Below are 25,759 nucleotides of genomic sequence, written 5' to 3' on the forward strand. Positions count from 1 at the left end.
CACATGGAAAGCTTAATGATTTATCAATTAATCCTGTCAGACTCAGCTAAACACACCTGGCAGAGTCTCTGGGTGAGAGAACTGGTGTAGTAAATCTTTAATTGATCAGCTGCTTGCTCTGGATGCAGTTGAGGTTTCCATGGTGTTACAGCACAACTGAGGGAGAAAAGTAAGAAAAGAAAAGTGTGTCTTTTGTTTTCCATTTTCTGACAGAGCATCACTGCTGGTGATAGTTGAGCTTCTTCTCACTTTGTTTCAGCGCACCTGGTAAGGAACCTTCGTTAGAGTTGGAAGCATGTGTGACCACAGACAGAAGAGTTTAGAGAGAGAAGCGCAAACTCAATACGTAATAGAGAGAAATGGTGTGGAATGAGAGTATCAGACATTTGCAGAAAAGTAATTAAAATGATTTAATTTTAATTATAATATAGCAACTCTCAGCTCTTTTAAGTGGGATGTGACAAAATAAAAATAAATAGAGCCTATACTGAAATGCTTGAAGACACAGCCAGTTCACAATATGCTATAAAAAGTTTTTTGCAAAGGTTTAAAAATACATATTTTTACAATCTGGATTTAAAGGAGGGTTAGTAAATTTCTAAGCAAAGTTGTGAACTGAATTTGCCAGAAAAGGTCGAGGTCAAGTAAGCTGGAAGACAATAAAAGAAATGAGTGATGATGAATTTTGCTTTTTAAGGCCTTTCTGGAGCATTTGTGATTTGTAACATTTTATTGCCAAAGACGTTTTGGAGCATTTAATATGAAGGCCAAACTGAAAAATCCCACCTGCTTTAAGGCTCTCAGTTCTTTCCTCATAGGAACAAAAACAAAACGGAACAAAACAAAATGCAGTTTATATCACTTCATCATGTGTTATAAATATACATTTGAGAAGAGTTTAAATTATGAAAGGTGAACCAAACGATTGTATAGAAAACAAACCTTGTTCATATTACTTTAGAAATAATTTAACTGTTGTCTGGACTCTACAACATTATTGATCCAGTGTCCGGTGATCTAACAGTCTCATAAACTCTGTAAGAATTAATAATCTTTTTTAATACTTATTATGGCCTTTTCTACAGTTAAATATTGACTGTAACTTGTTCTATATATATTTGCTGAAAAAAAGAGAAAAGAATAAAGCTTCAACTTAGCATTTCTTCAGAATTTTTTGGTGTGCTTTTCTGTATTTTGTAATAAAATACAGAAATACATATTTATGTATTTTGCAACATATACAAAATACAGAAAGTTGCAACTGTCACAATCCTGAATTAATCTATTCATTCCAGTTTTTCTAAAGTTAATCCTTGCTCTCCAGAGCTGGAACTGAAGTTGTGCAACTCTTAATGTATTGTAATGGCATTTATAAGCAATAGTTTCACCTAAGATTCACATTACATGCATGCTGGTATACTATTAGTGATACAAAGAGAAATTGACTCATGACCAGAATTGGACCATTATCACATCAACACTCTTCAGTATGAATACAGTTACTGAGGGAAGAAGACTCTAAGTATTAGTATCTTATCAGTATTAGTAAGATTTTTAAAATTCAGAGGAAACAAAAAGAAACAATTTTTATTCAGAGACTGAGCGAGAAAGCCACACAGATGACTTTCATTCTTTTTAGTTTTTATGACGTACGCTAGGTGACTTTAGTTAGGTTCAATATTCACAAACAGCTAGTAATCCCTATCCACTATATTTAATCCTCTGTACATAGACCATGATAGCCTGTAATTGAATTAACAAGTAACCATGTCCCTCACAGCATTTATTTATGAATCACAGTTTTAATTTGTGTAAAGAAAATAACTGCACAAACAGCAAAGGATAAACACAACGTCAGGATTTCAGACACACATTATTTTTTGGTGAGATTGAGGAAATTACTGTCCTCTCTGGTTTTCCTGAGCCATTTATGTTTGTGTCTAGATTATACCATTATCCTTTCTCTTTCACCCTTTCATCCTCCTGCTGGTCTCTCTCTTTAATTCTCTCTGTCTCTGTCTCTCTCTCTCTGTGTTGAGATTATTCAACCATAACATGGCTGAGTGCAGCAGCCCAGGGGCATTTGTGTGCCGTGGTGCTCATTCGAACGATGAAGACACGTGTCGCACATATTTCCGGTTACCATTCAGACCTAAAGATGCCTCCTTTCAAACCGCAGTCGTAGACACACACTCACATGCTTTTCCTCCATTCATTAATCTTCTTAATGCTCTTCTTCTGGGTCTTTTTGACTGTGTTTGTGGCTGTTGCTCTCCTCAAATCTCCCTGCAGCTCGTCTCTTCTCTCACAGTGGTTATATCCCACTATCTGTCATTTCCTAAGCCTTTTTTTTTTTTTTTCATTTTAAATTGCCTCAATCCACCTCCCCGATCTTTTGTCTCACTTGGGGAAATAAAAGCAAGCCCCTACAGTTAGTTTGTCCACAATTCACTTCCAATCATTCTCGACTCCCCTTGTACTGACACCTCGAGACATCACAGGCGGAGAGTGAAGCTCTAACTTACCCTCCTCAATTTACACTCTTTTCCTCTTCCATCTGAAACCCAGGCCTCTGCGCATACTCATCCTCTCCTATCCTCAGCTGTGTTTCTTTTCCTTTTTCAGAGCTGACATGTAATTACTCTTCTTGCCTGCTTACTGGCCACAAGACAACACATTCATTCTAAATATTCCATGTTTACTGCTGTTAAGAAGCCAAGGGCTTTAACAAATAAATTGTGTTTTTCTCTAATTAGCATCATCTTCCTCTAGGTTGTTTGTGATTTATGAAAAATTATTGGATAACATAAAAAAATAAAGTAAAACATAAAATTTGTTAATGGAAACCCAAAATATGTAATTATGTTATTTTAGTTGTTTTTATGGACCAATGCTGCATTATGTTTGTATTTTATTTACCATATTGGTGAAGAAATCCATAAGAATTTAAAATTGAGATGAAAAATTGTTTTAATCTATAACATAATGAAAAATTCAACAGATCCAGTGTTTTGTCAAGAATATTTCTACAATTTAAATTGGCTCAGTGAAAGTTTTCATAGTTTTCAAATCTTTTTTTTTTTGGGACTCAAGAGTCAAGACTTGAGTTGTTGTTAAAGTTGTTGCTGGTCACATATGCAGTGGCTTGCAAAAATATTCACACCCCTCGCACTTTTCCACATTTTGTCACAATATAGCTACAAACATAGACATATTTCATTGAAATTTAATGTGAAAGACAAACACAAAGTGGTAAACGGTTGTGAAGTAGAAAGAAAATTATACATATTTCAAAATCGTTTTTACAAATAAAAACCAGATTTTTTTTTATTTTTACTGTTTTAGATTAACAGGGGAAATGGATGGGTGTGTTGCAACATTAGATACACCATTGAAATTAAGATTGGGCAATTGCTCATGTCGCCTGTATCAGAAATTACCATCGACTGCATTATTATGCATTGTATTAAATTGAAACAAAATGCATATGTGTCACTCGCCCTTGTTATTTTTCTTAATGCTTTTCCATTGCTTCAGTGGAGTACTTCATATTTAACAATATGTGCTTCACCATGACTGTATCTCTATTCCAATGAAACAGAAGAAGGCGGCTGCAGGTAACAATTTATATCGGCTGTGCTGAAAATGATTAGACACTGATTAGAAAGGCTTGAAATGAGCCTTTCAAGTGTGAAACACACTTGAGAAAGATAATCTAAAAGCTGCATTTTACCTGTTTTTATAACCCTTAGTGCTTGAAAGCCATGTGCCTGTGTCCATAGTATACACGGATTTATCCCTGAGGGCTACGCTGTTCTTCTGAAAGATGAGCAATTTGCCGTTGCACTTGACAGGACCTTAAACCCACCCTTCAAAGCAGCAGTTCCACCTGTGAAGGACAAGCTGAAAGCTGATGACAGAAGCCCCCAAAAAACCTTTATCATATCGCCTAAGACCTGGAGGCTGTGGCAAATTGAGGCTGTTGTTTTTAGAATCAGGTGCTGGAAGTGTTAGCTGCTGCAGATTCTTCTAACCTGTACGGTTCTCTGCTGTTTTACAGCAAGGTTAACAAATGCACGCACAGCTCAGCGTACAGCACAGCTTTCCACTGAGAGCAGCAAAACCTCCATGTGGGAGTCTGAGCTGAGCTGTGGATGGAGGATATTTTCTGGTCACGACTCAAAATGCAGCTCGCTCTGCTCACGAAAACACACAGGGTCAGACACACTTTGCTAAATGTGGCTGTAAGCCCTGCTGTAATTCCTCAAGATAACATGGAAAAGTGCCTGGTTTGTAAAATCCAGAACATGAATTGTAGATGTGCAGAAGGTAGTTCTCAGCATGATACCACACACTAGCAGTGACTGCAATCCCACCCACACAAGCCACCACGCACGCTGCATGCACATATGGAGAAACGCATATTATCTACAGAAAACAGAAAATAGCCTCAGCAAATATTAGTTCTTTATACCGTTTCTTCTAATCTGTGCTTTAGATGTAATTGTTCTTTGGAAAAAAAAAAAGAAACATTTTAATTACATCTGCTTTTGACAATTACATACAGCGGTTTAATAATTAACCTCTGATTTAAAGGTGTGAGACTGCATATAACTGCATCAGTTATTTAATACTGTAGTACTATCTTGTTTTGAAAGAGTTGAAAACAACAAAACAAATATCTTACGTTACACGAAACAAGATATGACTAGCTTTGAGAAAGCATAGCAGGAATGCTTTATTATTATTATTATTTAGGTGTTATTTAGGTATGCCTTAGTAGTACTGGGTTACACATGCTTTTCAAACCCCAATCTGAAAATTTTGTATTGTATGGACATAACAGAGTTACACAGAAGGACAAAGCAACGTAGGTGACATAGAGGTCATTGGAGTACAGTGTGCTAAATGTTATCTCCAGATTTAGATGACTCTAGCTTTTTGGAATGGTGTATTATCCTGCTAGATATAGAAATGGAGATGAACATAACAGGATGGTATGATCAGTAGCAATACAAAGTTAAGTTAGGTATTAAATAATTCTGAATACTAAGTGTTTTTAATGCAAAATTGCAACTTAACCATCTGAATGTAAATCAAGCTAAAATCAAGACTTTTGCACCAGGTAATTATTTCCGATCTGTTACTGAGCAACTTTAAAAACTATAATAATGTGACCTATACCCTTAGTTTCCTGTTGTTAGCTGATAGAAAAAGGCAATTCTATCATCAGAAACCAGTCTTTGAACCTTTCTCTGTGATCTCACGAATGGGTGTGTGTGAACATCCCAGCAGGTCGGCCGGTTATGAAATCCTCAGATCTGACCTCAACAAATCATCACACATTCAAAGTCGCTTAAATCTGATCCTCACCACATCCATTCACACATTTTTTGATCTTCCACTATGCGATTAGTTGATCAATTATTTGTGTTAACAAGCAATCAAACAGGTGGAGCCTGTTTATTATGGTGACTTGTGAATTTTTGGTAAATCTCTGTATTTATTTATATAGTAGGTGAAAAGTAAATTAATTATCCCTTTGGATTTTCTGTTGGTCTTATTTATATTTTAAGCCACACGAGCCACGCTGTGTGTGAGGGCTACAGTAGGGGTTAAAAAAAGATTATATTGTTGTTCTATTATGTTCAGATCTCACAAGTCGAGACACTTTACACGCAAAGGTTATTAGAGACACCCCAGCCTGCATTGGAGAGGTTATTATAAAAATAATTTACTATCAAATTAGAAAGGTGAAGTAAAGTACATCTTGATTTTAAATAATCAGAAGCAATTTCTTGCTCAGGAAATGTGTCTTTTCCCAACCTGAAAACCACACAAACCTCAATGACTCCTAAAACTCCTATTTTAGCTGTGAACAGTCCTTCACCTGACCCTCAAGGCTAACTTGGGACCTCCCACAGGTATCCATAGCAACAAAGAAAAGGAAAGCCGGTCTCATTATTTATGCCTTGTTAAAATATTTTGAAAAAAAAAAWWTTTTTTCTAGACCACAGAAATCTTTTTCTATTTGCATTCCTTGTATTGCAGACAAATTTAGATCTCCATAATAACTAGAGTAAAAACAATAACTTAGAAAATGTTATCCACCATCCAGTTGCTAATGGCAACAGATGTCAGCAAATCACTTTTGGCAATTTCAAACAGTAATTCAGAATTTGCTGTGAAACATTAACAGTGAATCTTTCTTACTGGTACAAAAATACAGTTTAGGTTTAACTGTGCAAAGTATGAAATAACTTCAGTGTTGTGAATGTGATGCACTGCAGAAGTAAAGTCTGGAACAGTTGATTAAATGCATTTTACATCAGTAACCACAAACAAGACACACATGCAAAATATCAACCAGAAAGAGTTAAAAACAACTTGAAGACTTGCTGAACAAACACACGTTTGTTTTAGATTATAAAGTGAYAGTTGTAAAAATTAGAAGGAAAAGGCAAACTTGATTACAAAAAATAAGTCAAAAATCACTCAAGGAATACAATCAAGAAAAGACAAAATATGGAAGAAAGGCGAAAGAGTTTTATTCAAAGATTGGATGTAGGTAAAAGAATAAAATGCAAAAAGAATATAAATCAAACTGTTTGTATGGGCCTTTCGCTGCGTCCTTTCAAAGACAAAAACAATAGGGACATGAAGCATAAAGCAGATGGACAAGTGAAAACAGGCCTAATGAAAACTGGAACTACTAAAGAAATAAAACAAATTCACTCATTCATTTATTCCTATTTGTTGTATATTGCTTTATGGGTCTCTCGCAAAACAATTAGAAAATGACCACACACTGATTTCCATCATTTTTATCTATTTTTAAGAGTTAAAGTGATTAAACAAACTGGAATAAAATGTAACATAAAGCTGTCTCTTGCTTTCTTATTCTCTTTTTTTCTCCTCCATGCCTAAATATTTACACACCAGTCTATTTATGATGCAGTTTTAAATCAGCCTACCCTTTGAAATCTCTGTGCACAAAAGCTCCATGTGAAGTTGCAAAAAATAACTTACATTTGGCCCTACTCCCCGTCTTCTTAAAGGATTTCCTGTTTTGCTATGACAAAAGCTAAGAGGGAAGCAAGTTTTCAGTGCAGTTACTAAATTTGGCAGAATGTGGTGAATAGCTGCAGAGAGCAGATTCAGTTCACCAGCTGGCAGTATGTTTGGGATCTGCAGTTTTCCTGTTGTTGTGAGGTGCTTACTGTTGTTTCTGTCAGCAGAGTGTACTGTCAGCTGCGGAAAAATGATGTCAACACACAGAAAAAAGAACAAAGGTTAGAGCTGCTCCGTTAAACTACCACCTAAATGACTTACTTTTTCATCAAAAAATACTTTTTTGATTATTATCATTGTGCATTGATGGCTATAAAACCTTAACTGTGACATACAGGAAGTGATTTCAGAATCACTTTTGTAACATTAATGTATAAGTTAATCCTTTAACTTTGGATTGAGACTCATCAATTTTATAATAACTGTTACACTGAGGTTCAAAGTTAATTATTACACTGCTTTTAGATGTTGCTGTCTCCATATTTTGGTGGAAATAGGTATGTCAGGGTATGTTCCTGGAGCTTAGCAAAATATGCAAATTAATACAGCAATTTAAAGTTCTTTTTTTTCCACTTTTGATCATCAGCATCCTCGTTTGTGCATGAAGTTACTGCTTTTCAAACCAGCTCATTGGTTTGCTCCTCCATCTCTTCTGTCTGTTTTTCCTGCAGCTCCTGGCATCCACTATCTGTCAGATACCTCTTATTCCCAGCTGAATCCAAAACTAACAACGCTTCACATCGACCCCGGTGTAATGGAAGACAAACAAAAGGCAGACTCAATCTGCTCAGCTCGCAGCCTGAAGACAAAAAGGGGGGCAGACGGGGCAGGAACGACCCAGTTCAAAATCCTACACCAGGGAGTTCACTGAACCTCCGAAATATTTTGAGAAAACCTGAAAATGTGTTTAATCGCTCAGCTTAAACATCAGCTTGCTTCTGCAGTGCGCTGAGTGGATACAGGGATGATTCAAGGGGTGGAAAAGCTTCCCCTGGCCAGCCCTTCTCTGGAGCTGATCAAATTATATGTACTTTCATTTCAATTAGAGTACAGTTAATACAACACAGTCAGCTGCTGGACCCAAGGAACATTGGATTTTTATGGGAGATCCAATATGTGTAAGTGGCAGGAAGGTCTGTAGCAGCTTATTTGTTCCTCTTCAAATAAAATCTGCTGCAAATGACTGATGTGGCTAAAAATATGACCTGGCATGGTCTGGATCTGAATATTGATTAATTACAAAGAAAGGTGAAGCATTAGATATTCTGATCATTATCACTGAACTGAACTACATCTGTTTTTAGATCATAAAGGAAACTGTTCWGACAGCTGCCTCTTGGTGCACAAGAAGCAAAAATGTCTCTACCTTGCAGTCTTTGCTGCAGATTGTGTCTCAATAAAACCAAATTCCTCAATGTTCAGTTTCAGATCTAGTTCTGCAGGCGACTGGTCTGTACCTTTATACAAAATGTGTCTGTCATGTTTTCTTTTGTCATTTGTCATTTCAGTCATTTGTCTCAGAAATATGTTTTTCCTTTTTAAATCTTTCACTTTTTTTGACGTGTGTGTTCATGTGGTGATACAAAAACCTAAGTTGAAGGATTCCTCCTGAGCAACATAAAGAAAAGACAGTAGTGAATACAATAAGTAAATTTACAAAAGGTCTGTTCTGAGTAAATGTACATAAATGCTGTACTGTTTTTTTTTTTTGGTATTGAGGTGGGTTGAATTGCACTCTGAATATGTCAGCAATGACCAAAACATCTCAGTAGCACACACTTACAATCCACTCATCTAATTAGTGTGTTTCCATGGCAACAAAGATGGCAAAAATAAACCATCCAGGCCTTTGTGTTTCTGCTTGAATTGCAAAAAAAGGGAGTTTTTATATCTGTAATATCCAACTAAGTCAAAGCTGAGATTAGAAACACAGTTTTTTCACAATGTGAACGAAACACAAACAATGCAAACAATTCTCCACTGTTGCTACATGTTTGTCCAGGAGAAGTGAAGGCTACAAGTCAGTGAAGTAATGCAGTCTGCTGGATTTCCTTGGATTAAAAAAAAAATGTTTTAATCAATTTTAATAAAACTAAACTTGACTCCACTGCTTGATAACTAGGAAACTTGTAACATATTCATGTGCATTGATATGACGTGTTGTGAATGGGTGCTAAATAACTAAACTGAACCGAATAAAGGACTTCATAGACAGATTCAAACTGGAGCTGCTTGGATAAATGGATCTGCAGCATCTCTGGTGTAAGAAACTTGTGATTTGAAGAATACCATCTTCATGATCAAGCATGGAGGAGGGTGACTGGTGATGTGGGATTTTATTTTGGGACTATTAATCAATTACCTGGTCTGGTCTAAGATCTAACTTTGTTATCACTTATCAAAATATCTGTTAGAAATTACAAAGGCTAAAGAAATATGTTCCACAAAGTACTGAAGCTGGGAATTGAACAATAATGAACAAGTTTAAAGTTAGATGTTTTTGTATCTCTTTTCCGATTATCTTAAAGGCACATCACAATGTTGTGATGGACTTAATTATTTCTCACTGGAAATGAATAAAAGCACTTTTCAGCCAAGAAACACCACAGTAGTTTGGCTTTTTCAGGGTGTCTCTGCATTGAAAGCAAGGCTAAATAAACTGGGTTGCTGGTCATGACAGAGCTGCTGTCTCAACATAAAATGTATTTAACACAAAACATTCAAATTTAACAGTCAGCAATGATCATGGCCCTTGTCTCAACTGAATGAGTTCTGTCAGAGAAAAGCAGAATCAGGAGTAAACCGAAGAATGTCTCTCATTTACTAATTTGTTGAAAAAATGAACTTGAGTTGTCTCCCAGAGTTCAATATCGATATAATTAACGAAGCATTGTTTATCAGTGAATGACAATGCAGGCTGTCCAGCACAGTTAACACTTGCACTAATGTAATCCATCCATCAAAATTAGAAGCCACACACAGAGAAGCTAGAGAAGTGTGGTTTGCTTTATAGGACATCATGCTGATTTGCATTAATTTTATGGATGTTTACCTTCACCGTAATGCTAAAGAAAGCCACATTACACCTGATGTGATTTTGCTGCTTTAGTAAGAGGCAAGACTCCATAATATGACAGTGTTAAAACAGCTTTCAGTCCAGAACAGATACATTTACATATTTACACATTCGTGTTAGAAATTAGAAAGAGAAGCCTAAGATAAAGGAGGATATGTCTGACTCATGTTATTAATATAAAACACTTTTCTCTAATGAAAACTAACTAAATATAACATTTAAGTGCATATGCAAAATGTAACTCTAAATTATTGATTTAGCTAATTGCTGCATTTCTACTGCAGACAGATCAATTTTGATTTAACATTTCAAAATGGTGGTAAAATATTTATGCAGTCCATTTGTCTGCAGAGGCATAATGTAGAGCAAACTATTTAATCCTGAGGAGAATCTGAAAAACAGATGCAGCTTATACACGGGGTGACATTTCACATTTATACACATTATGCAAACAGAGGCACATTTACAAATTCTGACAACCTCCAAGTCAAGCTCATGCAGAACGAACTGAATACTAAATGTATAATTATGAAAATATTAGTCGGTAAATGGGCTGTAATAAAAAAATWAAAAAAAAAATAGAGTTAGAGTTTACAGTTGCACATTTTACACCAAAATTCAACTTCATTTTGTTTCATATTAATTTATCTACATAACAATAAATATTATCCCAGGGCACTTTGCCAGACGAAAAGATTCAAGTATAAGTCATTATGAAGAATCCAGTTTGTCCAGATTCAGGTCAGGACAAACTGATGTAAATAACATCCAATAATATAGTCAGCACAGACCTAATTACATAAGGGGCAGTTCACTTCAGTGATTTATCACACAATGCAGTCAAATGTTTTGTTGTGAATCATGTCTTCAATCAGTCAAATCCTTCTAAGCATATAAATATAGCATATAAAACATAGTTGCTTTTTGTGAAACCCAGATTATTGGAGTGATCCTTCGTCTTGCACATACATACTGATGAGGCCATAATGGGACTGACAATAACTTGCAGATTTGGTCCTACTGTACTCACATTAAGTGTTTTAGATTACACAGCTGAATAATTAACTATAAATTCTATGATTCATCTTAAAAAAAACATTGATCTACAGGGCTAACAAATGAGTGAGATAAAGGATTATGCTGTTGAAGAACAAGACATTTTTTCATCCTGTTCAAATAATCTATTCATCTATAAGCTGTGCCAACTTTAAAAATCACAGAGAGATGTGGCTTGTCTCTTCTCAACCAGGACGGGCTGCAAGACAGAAACAGAGCCAAACAGCCTTTCTCACAGTCCCATTAACAACCATGGCAAATTTACAGCCATTGTCATTAATCTAACCTGGAACTCTCCAAAAGGATAACAACCTCCAGGAACAAACACAAGCTACAAACTACTGTGCTAGATAATACAGCTGTGCCTCTAAGAGAAAATTGTAATATACTTATGTACCATATTGCATTTTTGTCAATAGACAATCTTTTGAAATATTTGGGTAAATCAAATTACAGTTTTACGATCCAGCCATCTATTCATCCATCCTTCAAATAGGGTTGTGGCAGGGCAGATGACAATTTCTGGCTGTCATTTTACAAGGTTGGGAATACAAAACAGTCTGCCTGGTCCCTCACAGGACAATACAGACAGACAGAGGACAGACAACAAGTCTTCAGTTATCTGGAACTACATATTAATTGGTTAAGATAAGATAACTGGTAACCAAGAATATGCCTTCTCTTGGAGAGAGCATGCAAACGTCACAAAAGAGGATCTGAGGTAGAGATTCAAACAAAAGATGTTCTTATAGAGAGGAAACTGATAAAAGATTCAACCAGTGTGAAGCCTCCTTGAACATGTATTGACTAAAAACATTCTTTGGATACAAGTTTGAGACATTTATTACCCCAATTTATTTCAAACTCATACTTTTTGTTACACTTTTATATGTAATATCCATTTGCTCACAGACTATTTAACTACATGAGGACAAAATCAGGAAGGGAGAAAAATTTGAAGAAAAACAAAACGTAACATCTTTTTTTTCTTTGCTTTAGCTCAACCAGAGAACTAAATGTCAACTGTTCTGTCTCATATTTCACTACATCCCTGCTTACAACCAGATTTTTTCAGAATCATTACCGGGTGCCATAGCAACAGAGGTCTACTCCACTCCAGGCTGCAACTCTGAATGGTCCTATTTACTCTGTAGCCCTGTAAGATATTGCTGTGCTTTTTGCAAAGGGAGTCTTTCATCTCTGGAATATGATAGAGCTGTTTCACTGCACAAAGCCGCCATCAGCAATATGAAAATCAATCCCTATAGTTTTAATGCTTTTCTTCTGAAAAGGCAGCAATTTTTAACCGGCCATTTCTGTGTTTTCAGTGCAAATAGCTCGTCCTATTGGTAGTTCTCCTGGTAAATCGTTTTGTTGCATGGACAATATAGAGCTAAATGAAAACTCAATGAGGCATGAGTCAGATTGCGAATCAACTCGGGTTCAATTTGACCAGTGCAGCAGGAATGACATCCCACAGAAACTCCCACAGATCAGAGATGATGGGCCACTGCAATCTGCGATTTTGTTGAAAGAGCTGAATTACTAATACAGTTCAAACTGAAAGATTATTTCATAGTATCTCCATCCATCCAACAAGTTGACCAGGGAACTAGATACGCGGCTATTGTAAACAAATGACAGTTGTTTCATGATGTTGTCCTTCCAAGTTTTGAAGAGTGAAGAGAGTGGCATTACAGTATTTGGTATAAAATGTAAAATTTGATAAAACCACATGTTTTATCATGTATTTTGTCTGCAGGAGAATGTAAGACTTTTTCTGCAGGGACGCCACGTGGCTCAGTGGTGGAGCAGGCACACCACAGATCACAGTCCTTACACCTTCTCTATCAGTCCTTTGTGCTTGAATAAAAGCTACTTGTGTCACTAAAACCTTTAAAAAGAATACTGTTTCTCATCTTTACAGAAATAAGACATATTACCATAAGAATGGTTGGACCAATTACTTCTGTTCTTCAAGTGCAAGGTGTACTGAGGTGAAGATTTATATTAACAAGACAGACGGTTAGAGCTAGAGCTCCTCTTCCTTAATTGCCATTGTAAAATTTCAGCTACAGGGTACAGAGCAAAAACACTAGCAAAGTCCCCAAACAGTAAAAGTGGAATAATTTAGTGATGCATAAGGTAACATTCTCCCCTAGCACACTTTAAAATGAGCTAAAGGGCTGACTGCTCTTCCCTTACGGATAACATTTGGTTAATGGGTGATCTGTGATACTCAGTCCCAATAGAGCTGAGGGATAACAGCTCTTCTTAAAGCCACTAATACACACTGGGTATTGGCACGATCCTTCGTTTACAAATAGCCTGGCCTTGGGGAAAGCAAACAGAAGCCAAATGTAATGAAACTCTGCCTGCACTGAGACAACGTGGGATAAATGTGTGGCAGTAAAAATATTCCAAAGCATAGCTTTATATATAAAAAAATGTCTCATACATATAATAATTTCTTACAAAGATAGATGCAGTGCCTTGATTAGGAAGATGAACGGTTCTTTCTGTCTGGTTCCAAACAAATGCATTACAGTTTGTCCATAAACATTTGCTGCCCAACAGGGTCACTTGTGCATATTAGCAAACTAAAATTAGTTCTGACCCAGGCACGTCAAAGATACATCCTCCAGGGTTCTGTGCATGTCAAGTCAACTATGATTGGTTAAAAGAAACACAAAAAGAAAGTCCATCTACCAGAAGAAATCACAGCCAAGTCACTTTGTAAAACCAACAGCTTTGTAGAAATTAGTCTGCCCCTGCAAAATGAAGCTACCAGTAGAAATCATTAAAAAATATATAAACATTTGCTGTACGGCAAATTCAAACAAATGAAAATGTCATGTGTTTGTCATTCAGAATTTAGATAAATAACTTCATCTTTCCAGCACAATAGCCACTCAATATTCTGACATTTTCCAAGGTTGAAGAGTGTAATCTTTCTCATCTGCAAGGCTTTAAATGCCACTAGTGTAGTATGACAACCGATAAGTGGTATAAGACATCAGGAGGTCGATTCCAGGAGCACCCTGTAAAGTCAGCGTGACATTACCCCTGGCTCTAATAAGGTCAGTCCTGAATCTTACTGTTTGAATCTGTGACCTGCAGCTGAGAGTCGTGGCGCCACCAATGATTTAGAACGGCTGCCTTACATCATCTACTCACTCAAGTGCATGAATGATGCACCAATTAACCTAAAGTCAACAGAGTGCCTGCATTGTTTTGTATGTGGGTGTCTTTTAAAAAGACATATTTAAACTGCAAAGGAGACATTGTCAGTAGTAAGTAACCTTCGCCTACTTTCTTTTAAAATCACTCCTCGGGGGTATAGTAAACAGAAACAAGGAGGTGGAAACCACCAAATCATTGTGTAGTGGCACATATTTACTCTGGATAGTATAACTTGAAAACAGAGTAGCAGAAAGCCACTTGCCACTTGCACACACACACGTGTGTGTGTGTGTGTGTGTGTTTGATGTGTGCGTGTGTAAATCTGACAGAGATGTATGAGTATTTTCCTCCCCACCTGCTCTCATTATGGGCCTGCGTCTTCACTAATCCAGGCAGCCAGACCCACATTCTGGATGCCAGAGTCAAGTTAGTGCAGTCACATCGGTCAAGCACAAAAGGCTATTGTGCAATCACTACAAGCTATAAAAATACTGTTATCGATGCCATTTAAAGGTATTAGAATTATACAACCACTTGAAATGTGTGCTGAGAAAAATATTGACATGTTCTATACTTATTTTAAACGCTTTATAGACCAACAGAAGCTTCTATTTCTCAAGTCAGAGTTAATAAGTATTTTCCTTTTTACCAAGCTCCTAAAGTTGTTACATAATAATAAATAATAAAACGACAGACTAAAGTTAAAGTTCAGTTTTTTGCTGCAGGCAAAGCAAAGGATATTCATCTCTAACCTGCAGTCAAAAACACAAAATCACATCCAGCATGAGTCAGTTATAAAAGTCAACAGTCCAAAATAATTTAATCTGATGAGTGCTTATGCAATATCAGGTAGTGAATATAGTCATTTGCTTTCTGGCAGACACTGAAGAGCACATATTTACTGGATATGTAGAAAAATAAAGCGTTTGAAAGATACAACAAAAGGTGCGAGAGAGATGCAAAGAAATGCAGAGAGCAGAAGAGGAAACCCAGATGTGGCCTTTGGGCTGAAACTGCTGAATCACCACGTCTCTTCTCATAACATCATCACATCGTGAACCCAAAGCATTTTCTCTTGAGCGACACAAAGTCGTGATAAAAAAAAAAGAGGCAGATAGAGAAAAATATTAGACTTGAATAGGCACAACAGAGACAGCGAGCGAAAGGGATAAAAAAAGAGATTCCCAGATGTTCTCCTTTATCGACCCTCCTCCATGTCCCAACCTTGAAAGAAAGGACATTCCCTCCTCCATCCTCCACCTCAAAATGCTCTGGGCACTTACATAAATCTTAAACGAGACTACTCGGAGACATAACTCAATTCCAAACGGCTGAAACTACACACTCTTTCTGTTTTAGATTTATTGATGGGCTCCTCTTATGGCCTTTTTGTGACGGAGTCAGAGAATCCCGTTGCAGAGGCAGAGGTCTGTACACCATGAGTCGTCAGATGCCGAGAGAGCAGTGACGCCTCAGCTTGTTTATGCAACAGAGAGCCAATGTTCACAAAGATATATTTGCGTCATTTGTTGCCTTGTCACGATTGTTTGTTTTGATTCTGTCACTTTCCAGAGCGTGCTATAAATAGTTGTTTTATGTTGGACCTAATCATTTACTGAATCTTGAGATTGAGTTTGTGGTAGAATGATGAATATCTGCAATTTAGAGGAATGAAGATGCATTACTTAATATAGCTGCATTTTTATTAACCATAAAATAAGGCAACATGAATTTACAAAAATAAATGTTCTTAATGGAAACAGGTCAATTTCGAAAAAACTAACATTTTTAATAAGATGATGAGGTTAATAGAGGTATCAAAATATATAAAACTGCAATGGAAACACTATTTTTCGCATCATACGAATCACATGATCAACAACCTGACGTTGCCACTGGCGCAAACCAGGAAGAAGAAGACGACAGGAAGTAGTTGGAGGATCATCAAACCCTAATCAAGCCAAATAACTTAGACCATTATTGTGTTGGATGCAGAATTCAGCACAACTCTCTGAGTCAATAGTTATTTGTTTTTCAATATTCATGAATATTAAACAGTTTTCTGCTTGACAAAGACAAAGATATAAGCAGCCACTCTGCTGTGGATTCCTCCTCTCTTTTCTGTGACCTGTTTGGCAGAAACTCCAAGCTGAAGGTTGTAAACCTTCATTGTTATTTAAATGCAGCACAAATACCAGAAGTAGTTATGCCATCTATATGGCATAAATAACTGATTATAATATTAGAACATCATAACATCAATACTTTGCTTATCACTGTCTAAGGTCTAGTTTTTCTCACTTAACTGCTTTGACTTTGTAAGGTATAATAAACAAAGGACATTTGAAAAATGTTTTATTGTTTCTCCATATTTCAGACTTACCAGTGTTAAGTTATTTTTTTTTTAAATAGCATTTCCTAAATACAACTACATATAAAATATTTTAAAAACAGCATTTGGTTTGATGGTTTAGAGAAATAATTTGATATGTGATCTAATCAGCTTTCAGTCAAAATTTTAAAAACATGGAAGCAGTAAGCTTTAGAGACTTTTTAAATGGGGCTTAGGTTTAAGACCAACTGCACTCCAATTATTCAGTGGATGATCAGATCAGGTTTGATTGTTTTGTTAAGAATAAGGGGTGAAAATGTTCCCTGGGGACCTGCTTGTAAAATGATCACAAACTTTCCAAAATCTGCTTGAGATCTGGTAGTGATCTATGCTAAGATTTAAGGTACAGGTTTTCAAAGTAAAGCCTCCACATTCCTTCTGAAAGAGTAGAGAGTGTTATGACATACTAAATGATCCCTGTAGCTTTTAGGCTTTCTCCGAATTCTCTTGGCAATGCGAGTTCAAATTGAACTCCCTAAGACTTTCTCCTCAGAGACAATTTTAAACTGTCTTGAATATTGTGGTTTCTTCATTAGCGAATAATCTTTTTCTAGAATTATGTATTTAATTTTTGGAGGCCATTAAACCTAAACAGACTGACAGGCAAAAGTCTTTTCTATTTTAGATCATTGATTGCATCAAAATGCACCTGAATGCTTTAGGCTGACCAACTACTAAAACCTGATGTATGTTGTAAATAGTTGATTGAATGTGTTTCGTAAGCATCTGACTGCCTCCTGGTCTCTTCCATAAAAAAGAGGTAGATTTAGATTTTCTTCACCAAATCTTTTATTTTTCTGCCGTTTGACAAACATATGAGAATTCCGTAAATAATGTTTTGCTTTCTTCCTTTGAAAATTATAAAATTGTAGTATTCAGCCATTTTAGCAGTGCCTGTGTGCTGTTTGTTTGTATTTCCTGATGCATTTTTCTCTTTCTCTGTCTGTCTCGCTTTGTGTTTGTGGTGTGTGTGTTGCCCCCGGATACACTTGCCAAAAACTGAATCTGCTCATAGCCCAGATGAGAAATGTGTTATGGTAAATATTTCCTTCAGATGACAGCTGTTTTAGAAGTCAAAGTGCAGGATTAGACCTCTTATGTGAAGCTGATTGACATTCAGATGCAATATTTTCAGCGAGGTCTTCTGTTTACCAAGTTGGACTACTAAAAGCCGACCACTCCTTTCTGTGTGGAAAATCAATAAGACTCAGCCAAATGCTACTCTGGCCCAGAGGCCTCGTGAAAGCTCTGCTATCATCCTCCAAATGAACACAACATTAATATTAATACTTCTCAGACTATAGGAACATCTGGAAAACAAAATACTGTAAACAGAGCAGGTAGATGCAAAAATTAGACATTAGACTTCTTTTTTTTTTTTTGTATTATTCATGTTCCCAATGTCCTGTAACAAATTCTGTATCATATTATGGGTTAAAGCTGTCAATTTAAAACTCCAGCACCAGATCTTAATCAGACCACATTATAGTGGCTGCTTCAAGTCATTTGATGTGATTATCCGTTGTGAAAATTAGAGCCTGGTCAGAACCATGCAATGCTCCTTTAGATGAGAGCAGTACATGTACAATCTGTTTACAAATGACAGTTTTTGATTGGGTATTAAAAGAACCCTAGTGTGTATTTTCATTAATACATGGACGTCAGTAATCTGAAGTTTCTAATGCTTTCTAACTATAAGTAACGGATGATGCTGTATAATCATGACAGATGTTATAGAAGCAGGATTACATAAAGCAAAGCCATGCATTCAAATGTCTCCTTTATGAGTTTAGACTTTAGTGTCACCCATTTGGAGACTGCCACATCACAGGTGGCAGYCAACCAAWCACAGCCCACCAAAACAATCACAGCATGAAATGTAGGATTATCATAACCTAGAGCTGCCAGTCACATTCAGCCTGTAAAAAAGCTACTGAGGTTTCCATTGTCAGTCATGTACTTTCAGAGGGTCGTATTGACCAATGCCAATACGACCCTCAATACTATTTAACACAAGGAAGTGTTAAATATTGTGTGTTATAATGTATCATATTACATCTTAACGTATTATGTAATATTGGATTCTATAACATTATTACATCTTGTACTGTTTTACATAGTACCGATGCATTCCAGCATCTGAATCAGATGATATTTGCATCATATTAGTTCCTGTGATATTGTATTGCGGAATACTATTCATATAGTTTTGTATTGCCTCATGCTTCCTCTCATTCTGCCACAATTGATTTTATTACATTATTTTACAGCAACATATTATATCATATTTACCTAAATTCATAATATCATAATGTATATTTCTGTGAACTCTCCTATTGTCTCATAATTTATTGTATCATGATCCCTTGTATTGTATTGTATTATCTGTCTCATATCGTATTGTATAAAATTCCATCATAATGTATTGCATCACATTGCAACAAACTCTACTATAGTGTATTAACTCCTATTCTGTCCCATGTATTGATAGAACCTTTTGCTCATATGTCTTTACCAAGAGAATCACCAACTTATTCTTGATCCATCACGATTAATGTGATGTTGATCCAACATTTGCAATTATAACGCCTTCATATYGGACTTTCTTCTGAGAAAGCTTTCCACAAAGTTTATAAAAAACATATTTGAGAGGTCAAACACTTCAAGTCATCCGAAAGGTGTTCTATGAGATTAAGAAGTTGGGTGTTGAAGGTTCAACATCCATGTCTTAATATGTTGGTGCGGAGTCATGTTGGAACAGTAATATTCCCAAAAATGTTTCCACAAAAGATGAGCATGAAGTTATTCAAAATGTCTTGATATGCTTAAACATTAAGATATATTCTTAAGAAAAATTTCTTGACCTATTTGCAGAGAAGGTATCCTAAGACTGGATTTCATTGAGAGCGGTCCAATCCTAACAAAAATGTTAATAGAAGCAGTTTACATGCCCAGCTGATTTATTTCATGCAGTGGTGGCCATATCTTATCAGTCTGTATTTTTAATCTTTTCAAATTTTTCTCATCATGTTGTTGTGCAGTACTATAGTGTACTGTATTATAGCATGTTGTATTGTTTTGAATCACAGTGTGCTGTTTTCTTTCTCATCTTTCACTCTCTACTGAAGTCTGAGTGTTCAACATTATTCTGCCAACATAAACATCAATCTCAAAATATGGGAATGACATTTTCTATGTTCCCAGATTTTGAAGTGTAATTTTGTAAAATTTCATTCCAGGACATCAAAGTTTGCATATTTGCTTATTGCAAAGCTTTCAGATATGTTTTATATGAAGAGATCAACAATAATTGACCTGCAACAACCCTATAGAGCATCTGTTAAACAGAAAAGGTCATGCAGCAATCATTTTCACAAGACATTTGCAATAGCCTGATAAGATAAAGCTACGTCCAGCTAATGACAACATTAGACGTTCCAGCAATCCATCATCAACTGTTACGGCATGAAAATCTGATTTCCAGGAACCGAATACAGTAGACAGCACTGCAACGTCACGGCTCTGCAGAAAGCTCCCTTTAAATTTGTAGTAGATGATGTTTTATTCAGAGCTACATGCTTTTAGTCCAACAGCGATGTGCATGTTGATAGCATGAGGATCATAGCTGCAGCTTGTGCTGTCGAGAGATGCTAACTGTGACTTCAAGCTTTTTAAAACCAACCCTCTCACACATGCATTAACATAGACACAAATATAGCATCTTAAAGCACAAGTCAAATCACAAGAGCTGAGACAGGTGACAGAACTGGGTGGTGGAATGTGTGAATGCAAAGCCCAGAGAAAATCACTCCTGTCTGTTTTGATTAACAGAGCTATTTTGAGAGCAGCATCACTGGGAGAAGACATTTTATTGCACAGATATGAAGCAACAGAATAAGAAGAATCAAATTTCATGTTTGTGTTGCAACTTTATTGGCTAATAGAACCCATTGGTTTGTTTTGATTTCACAGAGGACTCCAACCATCAATCAACAAGTCATTTTAATAGTGTGCATATCAAAATCATGCCAATCCACCCACATTCAATTAAATAAGCTAATAAATTTTGTGCCTTCTGGCTGACTGAGAACCAAATATTTTCTGTTTCAAGCCTAAGGAGCTTTCCAAACATGAAACACAGTGTGACCTTTTTACTACACACAGATTCCCAACAGATATTTGGACAACCTGTGACATTTTCTCAACACTCACCACTCATGCTGGGGCTCATCAATGACCAACAGGATCTTGAACTTCTTGGAGAGGGACGGAGAAGGGGCCGACTGCTCCACAAAGCCAGCGGCGGATGCGGCCGTCTGTTTGACGGCGTTGGTGATGGAGCTGAAGGAGCTGAAGAAGCCGGAGGACCCACCAGAGGAGGACGACGACTGGGCCTGTTGGGGCTGCTGGGCCAGCTGGGATGGACGGCGCTCCTGTGGCCCGGGAGAGCTGGCAGGCACCTGGGATGGAGTAGGAGCTTTTGTTGGGGAGAGGGCAGGGGCAGGAGCTGAGGCAGGGGCTGCACCCTGCTGGGAAGGAGAGGAGGCGGTGGGGGGTGAAGGAGCAGGTGGGTCAGGCCTCTGAAGGTCTGTCATGTAGCCATTGGGCAGGTTGGACATGAAGCTGCTGTCGGAGAGACGGCGGCGGAGGAAATTCATGGTTTCGGTTGAAAGGTGGGATTCTCAGTCGACTGTAGATGTGTCTTTCTCCTGACTGGGCGCCTCCTGATGTCCAGGCTGAATGGAGTGAAGGCAGAGTGGATCAGGGGTTAGATGAATGACAGAGCAAACAAATCAGTCCAGATGATTGAGGAATGCGTGACAGCAGAGCTGCTTCTGTGTTGGATGGTAAAGCAGAAAGGGAGGAGAGGATGGATGAAGCGAGCGAGGATGGAAACGGCTCTGGTCCAGTCTTCAAGAGACAGCTCCCGAAAGTGCAGCCGGGGCAACAGAAACAGCGAGCGTGTGAGCGGTGTTCCTCCTCCTGAGCCTCACGCCTCCTGAAAATGCGTGTTTGTGACGTGGGACAGTGTGTATCTTCCGGAGAGAGAGAGAGAGAGCTAGAGAGGTGTGGTGTCGCCCCCTTCAGAGAGGTGCTGGTGTTCTCCCTCTTCCTCTCTTCCTTCCTTCCTGCCTCCTGAGCTGCTGCAAGCTGAATGCACCGAAGAGATGATGCCGCCTCTGCTTATCTCACTCTCTCATTCGCTCCCTCTGCCCTTTTCCCTCTTGCTTACTCCCCCTGAGCCACTCACTGGCTGAATCCCCCTCCCCCCCTCACCTCCTCCCGCTCCGCTCTCCTGTCATCATCCTCCTACATCACAGACAACGTTCAAGTGTCGTGCTGCAACACTGTGGCACTGCGTGCCGTGTGCAGCCAGCGGAGGGGGTTTCCTGCATGCGCGCTTGAGGTTGGGTTCACAGTTGGAAACACCATCCATCACGCTCCACAAGCCCCACCTTCTCCTGCTGCCATCCTTCCATCTTTCAGCCGTTGGCTCAACCTGTCACATCTCTTTTCCTGACGATGATTGGACCCGGTTGTTACAAATGATGCATAACTCTAACCCTTTGATGCTGAACCTGATTCAGGATGTACCAATAAAGTGTGAGCAATTTGTGTTTTGACCTACACCTGTTTAGGTTGTCCTTGTGTGTTACACATCTCTGTGGTTGTTGTTTTCTTATCCTGTCTGAATGAAAGGTTTAGAAACAGATTGTGCCATATGCTGCAGACACCCTGAAGCCTCTTGTGGCACAGTTTGGATCAGTAATAAATGAATGATTCAGGAAATAATGAAGAAAATTACAGATTGACACATTCATATTGATAGAATGATTTTCTGGGCCATAAAAGGATGTTTTGCTTTCATACAGGATCACTAAGGGAAGAAAAATAATGGTAATAATATTAATAATGTGCATTTGCAAAYTTTAAATTGTATTTTTGTGCTGCTTTTAGAGTAATAACTTTGTCCATATTCACTGGCCTTCCAGCCCATGTTGGTGCTGGACTTGTTTCACTGTGGATAATAGCACTATAGCAGCTTTGGAAAGCCTTTTGAATTTATTCTGAGAATGATAATCACCTCTTGCACAAAAAACTGTTCACCTCCGTGGCACAGAAGCATTCTACTTAGTGAATAGTATGATGGCTGGACCTTCAATGTTTATACTTGCATGATGTTGTTTAACAGGATAAAAATTGCATCATGCAATTGTGAGAAACAGATTTCAACAGAGTTGAACCTGCAAAGATTTAGTCTGATTAAATGTAAAAAATAAAATAAAATAAAAAAAGTGTCTAAATGTTTGGGTTCAACTATTTGTAAAAACTCTTAGGGTTAACGTTAGGTTAACCCTAATGTGCAGAAGCCACGAGTAAAAAGTGAAGGGCAACTTCCCAGGTTCCAAGAATTAAAGAGGATAAGTAACATCAAGGCTGCTAATAACAATGAACTTGATTGGAAATCATTATTTATATTGAATACACCAATAAAAGCTCAGGTTTGCTGCTCTGAAGCATTAAGGTTTATGTTTGCATAATGGAAAATAGGAAAGAAACTCTACCTTCCTGTTTAAGCTGAATTTTTGTAACCACATCCATCACCTCTGCAATGTAGTTCTTCAATTTTTCCCAGCAGCTGTAAGCAGTCCTTGGATTTCTGTCTCATCTTGTAGACCAGACAGGTTCTGAGCCCTCTATTACTGTTGTTCTGTGATGATTAATGTGTCTGTACTGTTCTTTAGTTCAGCCCTCTCTCGCCTTTGGTAGGATATCTTGATATCAGACACATCTTAAATCTGTAGGTGGTAGACACTCTTCAGAGGTCTTATTCTTCTCTTGCTGATTGGATTTCTACTGCCGGAGGGACTCACTTTCTAATTTGTTACTAGCGGTCAGGTTCCCCTCAGCATCATCAAGCAAAAGGACAAGAGAAGCTGGAGAAACCAGAGGCAGATGGAGTTGTGGCCTCTAAGTGGTTGACAACACTAGAGAGAGCAGCTAAGACACTGTAAAGCTCTCAGGGCCTCTAAAAGATGATCCTCTGTGAGGATCTATGAAGATTACTGTTGCACTATGATCTCTCTGGTGGCTTTACAAAAGGATCTGCATATGATGCTGCAATGAGATGCGATCAAATCAAAGCATGATGATGACTTGCAAGTCTTCGTTTTGCAGGATTCAGCTTTTTTTGTGATGAAGTGCAAATCGTTCCAGATTTCATTCACACTAATTCAAATTAGAATCAAAAGAGATGATTTTTTTTCACAATGTATGATTCAGCAGAAGTTGTACCTTCTCTCTTTCAATGCTATTTTCTCCTGGACGTCCTGGCTTCATTAAACATTCACAGTTTCAGGGCATAAGGAGACAGCGATTGCCAAATGGCATCAGCAGAAGCAGCCTGCGTCTGCACCGCCTCTCTAAGCCTTACTTCACATAACCGCCCAAAGATGACAGGACAAAGAGGGAGAAAGGAGATTATTCAAGCGGGAAGAAAATCCCACACACGTCTGAGCTACATTAAGGAGAGCAGCGTGGCATTAAGAGACTGCAGCAGAGGAAAATTTGTCTGACGGTGCCGCACCTTCATCTCGTTTTCAAAAAGCAGACATCGCAGAAAGATTTTGAAGCAGTTTCAATATCAGAAAAAATAATCGGTATTTCTATAAACACTAAACCTTTTATTTCACGTTTGCTGAGCACAGAATAATGGAAATGTATTCCCTGACCTTTGTGGCAGTGATTGAGTTTTCTTGACGCCCAGACATGAAGAGATGTGACTCATAACTATTTTCAGGTGAGTAGTAAGTGTAGTTTAGATTACAGCCAATCACGGCACCAGAGCACATCAGCCGTCTCACCTTGTATTCACCCCTAACACTCTGCTGGACACAGAAACCATTAAGCTGTGGCTTTTAGATTTATTAAAGTGCAGCTCCTGTGTTGTGCAGCGTGACTGAAATTCTGCTGATGATGGAGAAAAAGTGGCACCACTTAATGTGTTATCATAAACAAAGACACACTCTGTTGCAAAGGCATGATATTTTCAGCATGGCGCTTCATCTTGTGGTTACCTTAACTCCACTTTTGATTCTGTAAAGAACATCTGATCTTGTTGTTGTTGTTTTTTTTCTTTGCATAACTTAGAGGATTCTTGCAGCAAGTCACGATGAGTCAGTCCTGATGAAAGGGGGAGGAGATGGTCCGGGTTCAGCCAAGCAGAAGAGAGTCGGAGTGAGTCACGGAGCTGCAGCGTGAACTCCTCTAGCATCCTGAGCTCAGCCTGGCTGGCCCACATGTTTCATGGCATGTACTCATTAGAAATATCACATTTCTGAAAAGCCATCATAGAAAACCTGTGAGAAAAAAATATTAAACAGCTCGATTATGTTCACTTCTTGGGTGAAGGGAGTTTTATTTATCTAAATGTTTCATCGTAGATGAACTCTACAAGTGATTCAAATTTTGACCTTGGTTTTTCTTCTATGACACTGCAGACCCCCTATATCTGCTGGGGTTAAGAACCACAGGCACCTGTGAATAGCTAAAAATCCACAGATGCATGAGTAGGCAGCTACAAGATACATTTGTAGCTTCCTATTCAATAATTGATTAACTTAATTTACTTTATTGTTGCCTGCACCTCCCACAACAAAGTTACAGCAGCCTCTTCCACTCCACTACCTTCCCAACCCATCCCAGGGCAAGGAGGGAGCAGGAGTCAAACCAGCCACTTTCAGGTGTGCATCCAACAGGCCCAAGGAAAATGAATGACCCTGTGGATTGGGTGGTTTGTAAACACTAGATTGTCAAGTAGCATTGCACCTACAGCTTCCCAAGCTGCATTTTCTTTTAAATATTTCAGATGTACTCTACCAGAAAGCAGTGGTGGAGAAAGTACTCAAAAAATGTACTTAAGTAGAAGTACAAATACACAGACAAAAATGTACTCAAGTAAAAGTAAAACTACCACATTA

At 37.9% G+C, this 25,759-nt stretch overlaps 1 protein-coding gene across 1 annotated transcript in view; it reads right to left on the reverse strand.

Annotated features, from left to right (window-relative positions):
* syn2b (synapsin IIb) overlaps window positions 1-22,024 on the reverse strand; it is a 70,419-nt gene extending 48,395 nt beyond the window's left edge. Inside the window, exon 1 of the mRNA XM_008408551.2 lies at window positions 20,991-22,024. Coding sequence (XP_008406773.1) covers window positions 20,991-21,436 — 446 coding nt within the window. The 5' untranslated portion in view covers window positions 21,437-22,024. The remainder of the gene's footprint in view (window positions 1-20,990) is intronic.
* Window positions 22,025-25,759: the final 3,735 nt, after the last annotated feature.

Source organism: Poecilia reticulata, linkage group LG5 (assembly GCF_000633615.1).
Source record: "Poecilia reticulata strain Guanapo linkage group LG5, Guppy_female_1.0+MT, whole genome shotgun sequence".
Taxonomy (NCBI): domain Eukaryota; kingdom Metazoa; phylum Chordata; class Actinopteri; order Cyprinodontiformes; family Poeciliidae; genus Poecilia; species Poecilia reticulata.